The following is a 17,175-nucleotide window of genomic DNA, read 5'->3' on the forward strand; positions in this document are numbered from 1 at the left end:
CTGCTTAATTACTCTTCCTTTATCAATATACTCTTCCCGCCAATGCCAACATATGTATCCTTTTATCAGTTCTTTTTAGGCGATTGCCCCCCCAAGATTTTTAAAAAGTGACATTTTTTTAATACAGTGTTATATTTTAGTACAAATTATGACAGTATAATGTCTTTGCGTGTCCCTCACAAAAGCATTTTAATAAATTCGCAATTTACTTTTCCAACAAGCATTCATCTTCGGAATAGATTTAGCTTTAGCTGCACATTGTTATTTTTCTGAGATATAATATAAAACTATTTTAAAATTTATCCAAATCAAAATTTAAATTCAAACTCCCAAATGCAGCTTCTGGATGGAGTTGTGTTATCTCTTGTTCAATAAAATTCTTATCACAAGTCATATAGTAATTACACTATTAGCAACACTTTCCCCTTGTTACGGTGATTCATTTCAAAAAATTTGCATGTGAGCTGCGTATTTTCGTGGATTTAGAGACTACAAAACCACATTAGTTTATATCTGTAATTGTCTCTTCTGCTATTCCCTAATTTTTTATGTTGTTAGGAGGATAACCTTTCAATTATATTTAAATACACGACATCAGTTATAGTGGAACACCCGTGCTAATTGCACTCTGAAGAAAGCCCTAAACAACCATTTCTGTGACCCACTTAAATAGCAAACACATCTCTCCCGAATCAGAATTGGTCGCTTAGCAAAATTCCAAGATCAGAATAGGCCTGGACAAAGCTAGCATCAATTTGTGGCTTGGTTTTGCCTGTCGGGACACTCCTTTATCTTTTCTTTTTCTTTTTTATGCTTCTCTCTTAGAACAGAAACATACTTCAGGCCTACTCGACCCTACAAATGCCTTTGGCCACCATGCTTTTATGGCTTTGCTGCTTCTGGCACAACTGGAAGCATGAGAAAAAACCATGGCTCAACTTTTTTGGCAAATGTTTCATGCTTTATCTTCGCAAGGGACCAAAAGAGATGCACTTTTAAGTTTTGAATAATAAATATAACATCACTGTGTGCACAGAACAATTTCCGTCAAACCACAGCACAAATGAACTATTTCTTACTCATGAAATAAGATTATAACAGAAAGCCCAAAACAACAAACGCACTCTGTTCACAAATTAGACTACCCAAATTTTCATGGGAAAGCAGAAGAAACCCCCCATCAGTTGCATTTCAACGAATGCATAATCCAAAATTGCTAGAAAGCCAAAAAAAAAAATGTTGACACTATTTGCACACATACTGGGACAGAAAAGCAGCAGTTTTGGCTGCAACCTCATAAGCACCCTCCACGCATCGGCCCAAGGCCACGCCAGACACATAGTTGCCCCCAAGAAACAACCCTTGGAATCCACCATCCCGAAGAGCGGCCGTTGCAGCGTCTAAGATATCGAAATGACCAATCATGAACTGTGGTATGGCTTCAGGCCACACTTTCACCCCCAAAATAAAGGGATCTTTTGCATTAGGATTTATAAGCATCTTTCTCAAATCTCTGTCAACTGCTTCAACAAGCTGGCTCTCTGTCTGCCACACGCACATGCACACACAAAGGGAGGAAGACAACAATGTAGGGGAGGAAAATCAAAAATGGAAGTGTTAGGAAAAACAAGAACAAAAGGCTTTTGTGAAGATAGGTTCTGAATACCTAACATAGATACTTCAGAGAAAGCCAGTAGAACTTATGTTCACACTATATTTTTTTTATTAACATTCGCCAGAATAAGTGGTAAAATATAGTGGGCGAGATATCTTAGGTTAATGTGTGTGTACATAGATTGAAAGAGAGTTTGTGTGTGAATAGTTTGAGGGGGGGAGGGAAGGGTAGGAACTAGAGAGTTTTCTTACCTTGGACAAAATTCCAGGATTTGTAGCCCCTCCAATGAAGTTCAACAGCAGAACCCTTCCAGGTGGTGCTCGGTTTGGAAAAAGTGATGAACTGTAAATAGTTCCTGCAGTATCAAGAAATTAACAGGCTAAATTTGGTCAGAATTTTGCACCACATCCTCAATGAAAGATTTCAATCTTTTGGGCCACAACTGAACTTGAGCCATGAGTCCAAACAAGAAGCAGATTTTAGGATGATGACAACCACTCACGATAGAATTTAAAGCAGTCCTACCTAAAGTTTCCACGCCCTGGCTGCGTGGATGCAACTGACCAAACCCCTTAAGTTCACCATCTATCAAGCACTCTCTCCGAATTGCTTCTTCTGGATATGAAATTGACACTACCGCAACTGGTGGGTAATAAAATTTTGATAGTGCATCTGCAGCAGGCCCCTGCAAATAAATGAATAGAAGAGATGACACTATTTTGAAGCTTCTATCCAAACTAAAAAATTGGGGAACTAAAAACCAATGGCTACTCATAGTAAGCTGCCAGATTTTATCTCATGCTTCATTTTCTTTTTTCAACTTTTTTAATCCTCCTTCATTTTTGGTGTTGATAAGGAGGATTTTAAAGAGCTTGACATTCATTAAATACAAGTATTGCAGAAACTGAATGGTTATATACATTATTTTCTTCAGAGAAATGTAGTTGAAGCTGTTTCAAGTTCTCAATGCAGAAGTATAAACCATCTAACAACCTTCCAACATGGATAGCAAGTCTTGCAGTCACACTGCTTGTAATGCACGCCAAATACACATTGATTGGATATTGAAAGCCATTGAATCCACAAATGCATTTTAAGAAAAATTTTAAACACTCTAGCTTCAGTGCTAATGATGCAAGGTAGCTTCTTAAATACCAGACCAACTTAATATTAACAAAGCATAACAGGCAAGGGAAGGACACACAATCGCACAATGAAGTATATGTTTTCCACCAAAGAACATTTTACAATATGACAAAAAATACATGTATATGGCTATGCCCACAAGGGAATGACAGACATAGTATTGAAAGGAAAGTAATTGAAAAAAAAAAAAGCATTCCACACCCAAGGATGTTGGAGGCATTTTCAAATTCCACACTTGCCAATATCCACTGTATAATTTCCACAAATTAGCTGAAGCACTATCTAGTTCTCACCCTTTTCCACAAATTAACTACCAAGTTCTCGCATTTTCCTTTTTTCCATATTAGGTGCCTAATCCAGATCTCACCATTTATTTTTATTTTTATTTTTTTAATAGGTTACTAGATTATGAAATGCCCCAAGAGACAAACCACAATCCAGTTGGAAACTTTCCTTATTTTTATTTTTTTATAGGTTACTAGATTATAAAATGCCTCAAGATAACAATCAAGATCAGTGTGACTTATGCCAATGCTATGAAGCATAAACAAATTAAAGTAGAATAACAGAGCCAACCACAATCCAGTTGGAATTTTTCCACTGAAATGCACGAGAAGAACAAGAGCAGGATTAAAAACATTCAAAAATGAAAATGAAACATACTGTAAACAAGCATTCAAGAATGAAAATGAAATATAATGCAAACGAGACAAGGCACAGACTATCAAAAAATAAAACATACAGAAAGAGGGATACTTTTGGTGCTTCATACGTCAAACTATACCCTCCATTATCCAAGTTAATGATAGTTGATAGCTTCTAGGATTTCAAAATGCCCCAAGAAAACAATCAAGATCAATGTGACCCATACCATCTATGTATTACATGAGTGATATGAACAACAAAACAACAAGAAGAAGATGCCTCAAGTCCCACTAGGTGGGGTCGGCTATATGAATCCTTTCCCGCCAATTCACCTGATCAAGAGCGTTTTTTCTATTAGATTAAGGATTGTTAAATCCTTTCTTACTACCTTATTTCAAATTATTTTAGGTCTATCCCTACCCCTTTTTCATGCCAGAAACAATAACTAATTCACTCCTCCTCATAGGTGCTCTACTAGGCCTACGTTTGGAATGCCCAAACCATTTAAGCCGCTCCTCCCTCATCTTGTCTACTACCAATGCTATGCCTGAATTATTGCGTATATGCTCATTTTGTACATTCATCCACCTTAACATCCGCATTTCAGCGACTTTTACTTTTTGTACATGTTTCTTAGTTGTTCAACATTCTGAACTATAAAGCATAGTTGGTCTTATAGCCGTCTTAAAAAAATTTCCTTTTAATTTTAAGGGTATTCTACAATAACACAACATACTTGACACACTTCTCCATTTTACCCAACCTGTTTTAATTCTATGTATTATGTCTTCTTCAAGTTTCCCTTCGGCTTGCATAATACATCCAAGATATCTAAATCTATTAGTATTATTAATCTCTTGATTGTCAAGTATAACCTTCTCTCCTCTACTAATTCTTACATTACTAAAATTACATTTCATATATTATGTCTTAGTCCTACTTATCCTAAACCCTTTAGACTTTAATGTAACTTTCCAAAGTTCTAGCTTAGATTCCACTCTGATAAGGACTCAAAGTATAAACTTGATGTACAACTATTTTGATTGGAAAAATCTCTAGATTCTCCTCTTACAGTCCTAACACTAGTCACTACTCTATCATACATATCCTTAATCACCTCAGTATCTATTGCAAATCCCCTTCTTTTCTAAAACGCACCATATAACTTCCCTAGGTACTCTATCATAAGCTTTTTCTAGGTCAATAAAAATCATGTGCAAGTCCCTTTTATTTTCCCTAAACTTTTCCATTAAGCTTCTTAAAAAGATAAATAGCTTCGGTTGTTGATCTCCTAGGCTTAAAACCAAATTGAATTTCTAAAATCCTCATTTCTAGTCTTATTATATGTTCAATTACCCTTTTTCCATAATTTCATTGTATGACTCATAATCTTAATTCCATGATAAGTATTACAGTTCTGAATATCGCCTTTATTTTTGTATAAAGGTACTAATGTATTTTTCTTCCACTCTTCTGAAATTTTCTTGGTTTTTATGATAATGCTGAATAGATTAGTTAACTAATTATTTTATTCATCCCACAAAAATTTCCAAACTTCAATTAGTATTTAATCTGGTCCTATAGGTTTCTCATTTTTCATCTTTTTTAATGTCATCTTAACTTCAAGAACTCTAATTTTGCAAATAAATCTCCAATTTGTAGCCTCCTCCTCATCTATCACTTCCAAGTTCAATCTTTCATTTTGGCTTTCATTAAACAACATTTCAAAGTATCTTCGTCACTTCTCTTTTTTGTCTTCTTCTCTAGTTAAGACATTAACATTCTTGTATTTTATACAATTTACACCACCTTAATCTAGATATTCTCTTTCTCTAACTCTAGAAAATTTATAAATGTCTTTTTTTCCCTCCTTTTTGTATCTAATCGAGGGGTGGAAACAATCTCTTGCAAAAATGCAAGGTAAGGCTACATACCATAGACCTATCTTGGTCTGCCCTTCCCCAAACCCACATATACGGAAGCTTTGTGCACCGGGCTACCCTAATATATAAAGTATCATAAGGTCTACGTTTAACTTCATTAATAGTTTTTTTTTTTTTCGCTTTTTTCCTCGTCTCTTTATATTTTTCAAGATTTTATATATTTTTATAATTTTGCCATATTTATACCAAATTATTTTTGTCTTAATGAATTTTCAAACTTCTTGATCCCACCATCAACTTTCTTTACTGTCGAAGGATCTTCATTTGGACTCACCTAAAACCACTTTTGTGATCCTTACAATATAATTAGTCATTTAATTACAAATAGTATTTGCATCTACCTACCTTATCCCCTACAGTCCAATCACTCTCTTTAATCATTTTATCTTTGAACTTTACCATATTATCTCCTTTCAAGCTCTACCAACTAGTCCTTTTGTGTTGATTTATGTTATTCTTTTTTCTTCCATTTTTTAATATGTACATCTAATACTAGGACTCTATGTTGTGTAGTCAAGCTTTCAGCTAGGATAACTTTACAATCCTTACAAGATAGACACTCCTCATTCCTAGTTAGGAAGAAATCTTTTTGACTTTTACTATGCCCAATCTTGAAAGTAATTAAGTGTTCTTCTCTTTTTATAAAGCAAGTATTCAATATGACTAAATCATAACACATAGCAAAATCTAAGATTGTATCACTGGCCTCATTTTTATCTCCATATCGATGGCCCCCATGTAACGTCTCATAACCTATATTATCTTTTTCAATGTGTCCATTCAAATTAGTTCCTATGAATATCTTTTCAGATTTTCGTATCCCTTGTAAAATACTATCCTTATCTTTCCAAAATTATTTTTGAAGATTTTAGGCTAAACCTATTTGAGGAGCATATGCACTAATGACATTCACTATTTTTCCAAGCCTAGAGCTATCTTGATTTTAATAATCTTATTCCCTATTCTTTTAAAATTTAGTACATTATCTTTTAGGTCTTTCCGTCTTTGTTTATAATAATTCTCACCCCAATTTTATGTTTCTCTTTTCTAGTGTACCAAAGTTTAAATCATAATTTTTCAATTTCTTTAACTTTCTTTCCTACCCATTTTGTCTCTTGAAGGCAGATTAGGTTAATTTTCCTTCTAAACATTATTTCTACTATTTCCATACTTTTACCCGTATGAATCCATATATTTCAAGTTGTGAATCTAATCTTAGTTTCTTGTGCTAACTTATTAGCCCTCTCCCTTCTATACTGACCTGATCTATTCCCTTGAATTAGGTGAATTTAGTAAAAATTCATGATAATAAGATCTGACAAAGTTTTACGCTAGCTATCAGCTACCTAACACAACCCTACTCCTTTATCCGAGCTTGGGACCAGTTGTGTGTACAAAGATAATTTGTGTTACACAAGCAAAGTACACGTTTGAGTTTTTTTTTTTTTTTTTTTTATGCAAACTTATTTTACATAGGCAATGCATTAAAAAAAATCTAAAGCATACAATTTTGCGTATGGATCCAAGCTAAACTAAAATAAAAACAAAAAACAAAACAAAACAAAAAAAAAAAGTGCACTAGTACTTTTTGAAAAAAATTTGCATACTCCAAGACGTGCAAACGGAAAACACAAAAATGCATATATTAAGCCTTCAAATCATAAACACAAAATCTTCACTATTAACCAACTATTAGAAAAATAATAATAATAGTAATAAAAAAAGAAATAACATGAGAGGAAAAGATCTCATCAATGGCCGGAACTAAAAGGTAATGACAACTGATTGAAAAAACTACAATAAGTACCCTTTGGCGTAGAAAATTTGATGCTGCTAACAAAAAAATCAATCAAAGAATATTGATGTAATAAGGAATTGCAAAAATTCTTCAATCTAAATTCAAGATTTACATTCAAGATTGTCGATGGAATTGAATACTATATAGTTTCGACATGACCTCTCATTGGACTCACGCCCCCTCACACATAACCTTGATCAAAGCTGGATGTTATTTTTGATGTGATTTTCAACAAAAATGTGCAATATTGCATATTTTAGTTGAAATTCTATTGAATCAAATCCTTTGGCAGAACTCTAAATTTGGTGTTTCATGAGGGACAAAAATACGCAAGTGCCAAGAAAACAAAGAAAATTTGAGGATTTGGTTTCTTCACTTCCAAGATTAAATTCAGGAAGTAGGAGTGTGTACGTAACTCAAGATTTCAAATTAGACAAGTCAAATGAAAAAATAAAATAAAATAAAAAGAAGCTCTGTAAGATGACAAAGAAACTACCTTGAAGAACACCAAAACGAGGGACAGAGAGGGAAGAAAACAGAGGGTGGCAGGTAGAGTCCAAGATGTCAAATTTATTTACTACTACAGCGAGCGACGATCGAACCCAAACGAAAACTCATACAAGAACTTCGATTAAATATCAAGAGAAATCAAGAAACTGGAATCGATGCAGAGGAAGACAATGGGACACTCAGCGGCCGAAACAATAAGTCATTGCAGTAGGCGACAACACAAAAGAACTCTCGAGCTTTCTTGAAACCACGAGAGAGAGAGAGAGAGAGAGAGAGAGTTTCCAAGTTGGAAATTTTTAACATGATTCGAGAGTCGTGTCAAATTTTTTACAAAAGTGATATGAAGCGTAAACAAATTAAAGTAGACTAAAAGAGCCAACCACTCACAAGTGTTCAGAAAATTATTACAAAAGTGCTTGCATAGAGTTTGAGTTAAGTGATAGGAGATATTATTTCCAATGCCCAAAGTGCTTTTGTTGGGGAAGACAGATTGTGGATACTATTTTGGTGGCTAATGAAGTCGTGGAGGATTTCATAGTAGGAATAAGATGGGGGTTATATTTAAGTTGGGTTTGAAAAGGCTTATGGTAAGGTTTGTTAAAGGTTATTTTAGTTTTTTAGTATTATTATTAAGTGTTGTATGTTAATTAGTGAGAGTTAGAAAGGGTGTTATGGTCATTAGAATGTATTTGATTTGTATTATAAATAGAGAGATACATATCTTCAAGTTAGGTCATTCATTTAATCAAAATCTCAACTTGGTGTTAGAGTGTGTGTTAGAGTGTGATCCAACCTAAACTGCATCACAATCAGTAGTCGCCAAAAAACACCCTCCAATCGCTGCCCTTCTCAAAACCCCATCGACCCTTCATTATTTCACAAAACCAACCACATAGCCAAAAATAGAACCCTCTAAAACCTAACCCTACAAAACACCATCACCAGAAAGGTTCCACGCGCCACCATGCGCCGGTACGAGAGAGAGATTCCAGCCACCTTTTTCTAAGTTTTTCCTCCACCATGTTTTGATTCCTTCCCTAGACCATATTATCAAGTTGTTGGGCATGCTTTTGCTCAAAGATCCAACCTTTTTTCACCCATGTTCTCATTATAATCCGTTAGTTGTTGTTCGGTGTTCATAAAGGACTTCTATGAGTTTCTTCGAGCAGTGGCAATGTTCATAAGTAAATTTGTGAGGTTGTGGCAGTGCTACATCAGTTGGTAGGTGGTTCACCTCATCCGTGGTTGTTTCTGTGCTTCACATAGTTTGTGATTGTCCCGATTAGTTTTGATTGTTCTTCTTGCTTGACATTGGTATGGCTGCTGGTTTATGAGTGTTGGGATGGAGTCCATGAATCCCAACAACATGTTTCCTTCATCACTGCCACACATAACAACTAAAAAGTTGGATGCAGAGAATTATGTACAATGTTCTAAGGTTGTTTGAATTTATTTAGGAAAATCTGACCACTTGCTCTAACCTTATCCTTCTAATGAGAAAATAAAAGAAGTGTGGACTGAGGAAGATGGCTTGATTGATTCCCTCTTGTGGAATTCGATGGAACCCCAGATTGCACGGATGTGCATGCATCTAGATACATGTAAGGAGATTTGGGATTATGCCAAGCTTCTATACTCTAGTAAGATTACACGTATGTATGATTTATCCCAAAAGTACTTTCAATTACAACAGAGAGATGGGAGTATTGCAAACTATTTCAAAGATATGAAACGTATTCATGAGGAGCTTAACGTCATGCAACCTAGAACAACCAATTTTCGTGAGATACAAAAGTAAAGGGAGAAAATGATAGTTCTTTGAGTTCTAGCGACTTAAAAATCGAGTTTGAGGTTGTCTGATCCCAGATACTTAGTAGTACAGAGTTGCCATAATTTGCCGATGTTTATTCTCATGCCCTTCATGCTTCCTTTAGCACGCATGCTCCTACTCTTGCATCTGGCTCTAAAAGGGCAGTCTTTGCCACACATCGTGATTCTAGTTCTCTGCCAAACAATCGCAGAAGTTATTGAGGTGGTTCGGGTGGTTGTGGTGGTAGAAATGGACAAGGTAGAGGCACTCCTCGCAAGCGCACTTATTGTGGACGAGGTAACCAAACTATTGAGAAGTGTTGGGATCTCCTTGCTAGAACTTCACGTGTTGCCAATCCAGCCACCACCGATTCCACACCTTAAGGACCAAGTGGAGGGAAACTTACTATATCTAGGCCAGATATAGAGTACTCCAAGTACCAGCAATATCAAGCGTCACAACAAGATTCTCTTCCTATTGCATCTCTTGCCCAATAGGTAATCCCACAACATACCTATCATCCAATACTTCTCGTCTTAGTCTGTGGGTTATAGACTTTGTTGCCACTAATCATATCATAGGTACACCTAATTTGTTGTTTACCTTTCAGTATCCTACAAACTTACCCTGTGTTACTCTTGCTGATGGATCCACGACTGACGTCAAGGGAATTAGGACTGTAAATCCCACTTCTTCTATTTCTCTTCCTTCGATATTGCATACTCCCAAGGTTCCTTTCAATCTTATGTCCATTAGCAAGATTACCAAATCCATGAATTGTTCAATAACATTCTTCCCTGATTTTGTGGTTATTCAAGATTTGAGGACGAGGAAAACAATTGGTGGAGGGCGTGAAGCTAGTGGACTGTATCACTTTGAGTTGCTATCTCTTCTACCACATGCATTGCTGCTAAAACACCTCTCCGAATTCATTGTTGCCCTTGGCCTTCCTCCATTGGAAAAGTTGAAACATCTAGTTCCTAATTTGAATTATGTGTCTAATCTTGATTGTGAGTCTTGTTAGTTGAGAAAGCATCATCATGTCCCTTTTTCTTCCCGAGTCAATAAATAAGTTGCATGCCCTTTCATGTTAGTCCATTCTGATGTTTGAAGTCCTAGTAGAACTGTGTCCAAGTTGGGTTTCCGGTACTTTGTAACCTTTGTGGATGATTATTCAAGGATGCAACAACAAAACAACAAACAAAACAAAGCCTTAGTCCCACTAAGTGGGGTCGGCTATATGAATCATTTTCCGCCATTTTATGCGATCATGGACCATTTCTTTTGATAGATTCAAGGATATTAAATCCTTACTCACTGTCTCCTCCCAAGTTATTTTAGGTCTACCCCTACCCCTTCTACTGCCCCCCACAGTAACTAAGTCACTCTTCCTCACAGGTGCATGTGGCCTACGTTGTTGCAAGTGTCCATACCATTTGAGTCGTCCCTCCCTTTTCTTATTTTCTATAAGAGCTACACCTAACTTACCACAAATATGTTCATTCCTTAATTTATCTTTCAATGTTATACCACTCATCCATCTAAGCATTCTCATCTCAGCAAAATTTACTTTTTGGATATTATGTTTCTTCGTCACCCATCATTCCAATCCATATTAGCTGGTCTTATAGCTGTCTTATAAAACTTCCCTTTCAATTTTAAGGGTATTCTACGATCACATAGCACACTTGAAGCACTTCTCCATTTTACCCAACCTGCTTTAACTCTATGCATTACATCATCTTTAATTTCTCCTTTAACTTGCATAATAGATCCAAGGTATCGAAATCTACAAGTGCTATTTATTTCTTCATCATCAAGTTTAACTTTATCTCCAATATTCCTCCTATCATTACTAAAATTACATTTCATATATTCTGTTTTATTTCTACTTATCTTAAAGTCTCTAGATTCCAAAACTTCTTTCCATGATTCTAACTCAGCCTCTACTTCGTCCCTAGTTTCGTCAATTAATACAATATCATCTGCAAAAAACATATGCCATGGAACCTCCTTTTGAATACTCTTAGTCAATTGGTCCATCACTAAAGCAAAAAGATATGGACTCAAAGCAGATCCTTGATGTACACCTATGTAATTGGAAATTCTCTAGTTTCTCCATCTATAGTCCTTACACTAGTCATTACTCCATCATACATATCCTTAATGACATCGGCATACCTACAACATACACCCTTTTTTTCTAAAACTCACCATAGAACTTCCATAGGTATCCTATCATATGCTTTCTCAAGGTCAATAAATATCATATGCAAGTCCCTCTTCTTTTCCCTAAAATTTTCCATTAATTTTCTTAAAAGATAAATAGCTTCTATGGTAGATCTCCCGGGCAGAAAACCAAATTAATTTTCTGAGATCTTCGTCTCTAACCTTAATCTTTGTTCAACTTCCCTTTCCCATAGTTTCATCGTATGACTCATAAGTTTAATTCCACGATAGTTATTACAATTTTGAATATCTCCTTTATTTTTGTATATAGGTATTAAAATGTTTTTCCTCCATTCATCTGGCATTTTCTTAGTTTTTCAAGGATGACTTGGCTATATTTAATAAAAGATCCTTTAGAGTTGTTTCATATATTTTGTGCCTTTTGTTTTAAATGAAGACTAAATTTGATTTGCCTATTTGAAAATTTTGAAGTGATAATGCTAAAGAGTATTTCAGTACTCAATTCACTACTTATATGACTTGGTTTGGTATTGTTCATCAATCATCATCTGCCCACAATCCTTAATAAAATGGGGACGTAAAAAGGAAAAATAGACATTCCTCAAAATCACTCGCGTCTTACTTTATCAAATGCGTGTACCTAAAGTGTATTGGAGTAACGTTGTACTTACTGTTTGCTATCTTACCAATAGGATGTCATCCTCTGTTCTTAGTTGTAAAATTCCCTACTCCATTCTCTTTCCTAATTCACCTTTATTCTGTCTACCTCCTTGTATATTCGAGTGTGTGTCATTTGTCCATCAACTAACTCCCGAGGCGGATAAGTTGGATCCTTGCACTATAAAATGTGTCTTCCTAGGCTACTCATATACTCAAAAGGGATATCACTGTTATAGTCCTACGCTGCATTGCTTCTTTATTTCTACATATGTTACCTTCTTTTGAGTCTACACCTTACTACACTCGATCCCTAAGTGCTTCTGATCTCAATGAGTCTCTTCCCCTACCTAATCTTCAAGATTCTAGTTACTTGTGTCTTCATGTAGTTTAAGTCCTTCTCATCATCCAGAACATCCTAATTTGCAAGTGTATTCACGACGGCAGCTCCAAGAAAGAAAGTCTCCTCTAGCATCTACTACCACGCCTTTGGTTTCATCGTCTCGTGATTATATTTCCCATGATGTTGATCCTCCCATTGCTTTCTAGAAAGGTAAACGAATATGTACACAACATTCCATTTCCAACTATGTTTGCCACTTCTTATCACCCTCCTATTATTGTTTTGTTATTGCTTTATCATATGCTGCCCTTCCTAAATCTGTTTTGAAAACCTTAGCCCACTCTGGTGGAGGAATACCATGGTTGAAGAGATGAATGCTTTACAAGACAATGGTGCTTGGGACTTGGTATCTCTTCCTCCTGACAAGTGTGTGGTTGGTTGTCTTTGGGCATACAATATGAAAGTCAACCTTGATGGTTCTGTGGCTCATTTGAAGGCACATCTTGTTGCTAAGGGTATACTCAAGTGTGTAGTTTGGATTATTCCGACACTTTTTCTCCAATTGCAAAACTTACATCAATACGTCCACTCATCTCCTTCGCTACCACTTGTCACAGGCCTTTGCATCAGTTAGATGTGCAAAATGCCTTCTTGCATGGTGATCTTGAGAAAGAGGTCTATATGGAGCAACCACCTAGGTTGTTGCTTAGAGGGAGTCAAGCTTAGTGTGTTGGCTCAAGGAGGCACTATATGGTTTAAAATAGTCTACCAAAGCATGATTTGGTCCATTCAGTGTTGTAGTACTTGAGTTTGGTCTTCGACGGTGTGCAGTGGATCACTTTATGTTTTGTCGTCATACTTCATTAGGTAGGATCCTCATTGTTGTGTATATGGATGGTATTGTCATTACAAATGATAATGATAAAGGTATTCAAATTATAAAATTGTTTCTACAGGCTGAGTTTGAAACCAAAAATTTGGGACGTTGAAATACTTCTTAGGTATAGAATTACCTAGATCCCGTATAGGAATTGTTTTTGTCACAAAGTATGCTCTTGATTTGTTGGATGAGACTAGACTATTGGGATCCAAACCAATTGATACACCCATGGATCCAAACAGCAAGTTAGTGTCGGATAGGGTGATTCATTGCCTAATTATGGACAATACTGGAGACTTGTTGGAAAGTTGAATTATCTCATAGTCACTTGGCCAAACATATCTTTTGAAACAAGTGTTGTGAGTCAATATCTGCATTCTTGGAGTAGTGCCGGTGTTCGTAAGTGGATTTGTTAGGTTCTAACGGTGCTATATTAGTCCGTAAGTGGTTCGCCTCATCCGTGGTTGTCTCGATGTTTCACATTATTTGTGGTTGTCCTGATTAGTTTTGATTATTCTTCTTGTTTGACATTGGAGTGGTTGTTGGTTTGTGAGTGTTGGGATAGTCTATGAATCCCAAAAACATGTTTCCTTCATTGTTGCCATAGATAACAACTCAAAAGTTGGATGGAAAAAAATATGCTCAATGGTCTAAGGCTATTCGGGTTTATTTACCAAGATTAGGAAAATCTGACCACTTGCTCTAATCTAATCCTTTTATAATGAGAAGAGAAAAGGTGCGTGGAATTAGAAAGATGCCTTGATTGTTTTCTTTTTGTGGAATTCGATGGAGCCCCAAATTGCACAAATGCGCATGCATTTAGGTACATACAAGGAGATTTGGGATTATGCCACTCTAGTAACATTACACGTATGTATGATTTATACCAGCAGTATTTTTAGTTACAAAAGGAGATGAGCATTGTAGATTATTTTGGAGAGATGAAACGTATTCATGAGGAGCTTAACGTCATGCAACCTATAATCGTTGACATTCGTGAGATGCAGAAGCAGAGGTAGTAGATGATAGTTCTTCAAGTTCTAAAGGGCTTGAGACCCAAGTTTGAGGCAATTCGATCTTAAATACTTAGTAGTTGCCATCATTTGCTGATGTTTATTCTCGCGTCATTTGTGCTTCCTTTGGCCTACTCTTGCATCAGGCTCTAAGAGGACATCCTTTGCCACACAGGGAAATTTTAGCTCTCCCCCAAAAAACGCAGAAGTTATCGAGGTGGTTTGATCAGTCGCGGTGGTAGAGATGGATGAGGTAGAGGCACTCCTTGCAAGTGCACTCAATGTGGACAAGGTAATCATACTATTGAGCAATGTTGGGATCTTCACGATAGTCCTTCATGTGTTGCCAATGCAGCCACCATCAACTCCACACCCTTGTATCTATGTCAAAGGAAAAGTATATTCGAACTTCTAACAATATCAAGCATCATGACAAGCTTCTCTATCCATTGCATCTCTTGCCCAAATAGGTAATCCCACAGCATGCCTGTCATCTAGTACTTCTCGTCCCAATCATTGGGATATCGACTCTGCTACCACTAATTATATTACAAGTATACATAATTTCTTCTCTACTCTTCAGTATCCTGCAAATTTGCCTTGTGTTACTCTTACTGAATGATCCACCATTGTCGTCAAGGGAATTGGGACTGTAAATCCCACTTTTTTCTATCTCTCTTCCTTCGATTTTGTATATTCCCAAGTTTCCTTTCAATCTTATGTTTGTTAGCAAGATTACTAAATCCATGAATTGTTCAGTAACCTTCTATGATTCTATTGTTATTCAAGATTTGAAGATGAGGAAAACAATTGGCTAAGTGCGTGAATTCGGTGGACTTTATCACTTTGAGCCGCTATCTCCTTCTACGGCATGGTCATCCTTCGTTGGAAAAGTTGAAACATTTAGTTCCTAATTTGAGTTATGTGTCTAGTCTTAATTATGAGTCTTGTCAGTTAGAAAAGCATCATCGTGTCCCTTTTGCTTCCCAAGTCAATAAACAGGCTTCAAGGTCTTTCATGTTAGTCCATTCTAATGTTTGGGGTCCAAGCAGAGTTGTGTCTAAATTGGGTTTCCAGTACTTTTTAACCTTTGTGGATGATTAAGGATGACTTGGCTATATTTAATAAAAAATAGTTGAGTTATTTCATATATTTTGTGCCTTTTGTTCTGAAATAAAGGCTCAATTTAGTTTTTGTTAATTCCAATAATTCGGAGTGATAATGCTAAAGAGTATTTCAGTACACAATTCATTACTTATATGACTTAGTTGGTATTGTTCATCAATCATCCTGCGCCCAGAGTGCTCAACAAAATGGGGTTGCAGATAGGAAAAATAGACATGCCCTTGAAATCACTCATACCTTACTTTATCAAATGCATATACCTTAAGTGTCTTGGAGTGATGTTGTATCTATTGTTTGCTATCTAATCAACAGGACGCCATCTTCTGTTCTTAGTGGTAAAATTCCCTACTCCATTCTCTTTCCTAATTCACCTTTATTCTCTCTACCTCCTTATATATTCGGATGAGTGTCCTTCGTTCATCAACAAAATCTTGGGGTGGATAAGTTGGATCCTCGTGCTATAAAATGTGTCATTCTAGGCTACTCATATAATCAAATGGGATATCGTTGTTACAGTCCTACGATGCATTGCTTCTTTGTTTTTTCATATGTTGCCTTCTTTGAGTCTACACCTTACTACTCCCACTCCCTAAGTGCTTCTAATCTCAGCGACTCTATTCCTCTGCTCAATCTTCCAAATTCTAGTTTGCTATCCTCGCCCAATCAACCACCAGTGTCTCCATGTAGTTCAATTCCATCATCTCTGTCGTCCTAATTTGCAAGTGTATGCACAACGGCGGCTCCAATGAAGAGAGTCCCCCCTAGCATCTACTACCACGCCTTTGGTTTCCTTGTCTAAAGATCATATTTCCCATGATATTGATGCTCCCATTGTTGTTCAGAAAGGAAAATACACATGTACCCAACATCCCATTTCCAACTATGTTTGCTATGACTTCTTATCACCCTCCTATTATTGTTTTGCTACTGCTCTATCACTACTGCACTTCCTAAATTTGTTTCAAAAGCCCTAGCCCACTTTGGGTGGAGGAATGCCAAGGTTGAAGAGATGAATGCTTTACGGGACCATGGTACTTGGGACTTGGTATCTCTTCCTCTTGACAAGTATGTGGTTGGTTGTCTTTAGGTATACACTGTGAAAGTCAACCTTAATGGTTCTATGGCTCTTTAGAAGCCACATCCTAATACTAAGGGGTATACTCAGGTGTATGGTTTGGATTATTCTAACACTTTCTCCGGTCACCAAACTTACATCAATACGACTATTCATCTTCTTGGCTACACTTGTCCCCTGCCTCTCATCAGTTAGATGTGAAGAATGCCTTCTGGCATGGTGATATTGATCTTGAGGAGGAAATCTATATGGAACAACCACCTAGGTTGTTGCTCAAGGGGAGTCAAGCTTAGTGTATCGCCTCAAGAAGGCATTATATGGTTTAAAACAGTCTCCTAGAGCATGGTTTGGTTGATTCCGTATTGTAGTACTTGAGTTTGGTCTTCGATGGTGTCCAGTGGATCACACTATGTTTTGTCGTCATA

The 17,175-nt window shown here is 36.5% G+C and overlaps 1 protein-coding gene across 1 annotated transcript in view; it reads right to left on the bottom strand.

Annotated features, from left to right (window-relative positions):
• Positions 1-1,041: 1,041 nt before the first annotated feature.
• The window catches only part of LOC131155640 (protoporphyrinogen oxidase 1, chloroplastic), a 34,098-nt gene continuing 17,964 nt past the window's right edge, over positions 1,042-17,175 (bottom strand). Inside the window, exons 7-9 of the mRNA XM_058108897.1 lie at positions 2,141-2,300; positions 1,867-1,970; positions 1,042-1,545 (exon numbers count right to left, since the gene is read on the bottom strand). Coding sequence (XP_057964880.1) covers positions 1,246-1,545; positions 1,867-1,970; positions 2,141-2,300 — 564 coding nt within the window. The 3' untranslated portion in view covers positions 1,042-1,245. The remainder of the gene's footprint in view (positions 1,546-1,866; positions 1,971-2,140; positions 2,301-17,175) is intronic.

This window comes from Malania oleifera, chromosome 5 (genome assembly GCF_029873635.1).
Source record: "Malania oleifera isolate guangnan ecotype guangnan chromosome 5, ASM2987363v1, whole genome shotgun sequence".
Taxonomy (NCBI): domain Eukaryota; kingdom Viridiplantae; phylum Streptophyta; class Magnoliopsida; order Santalales; family Ximeniaceae; genus Malania; species Malania oleifera.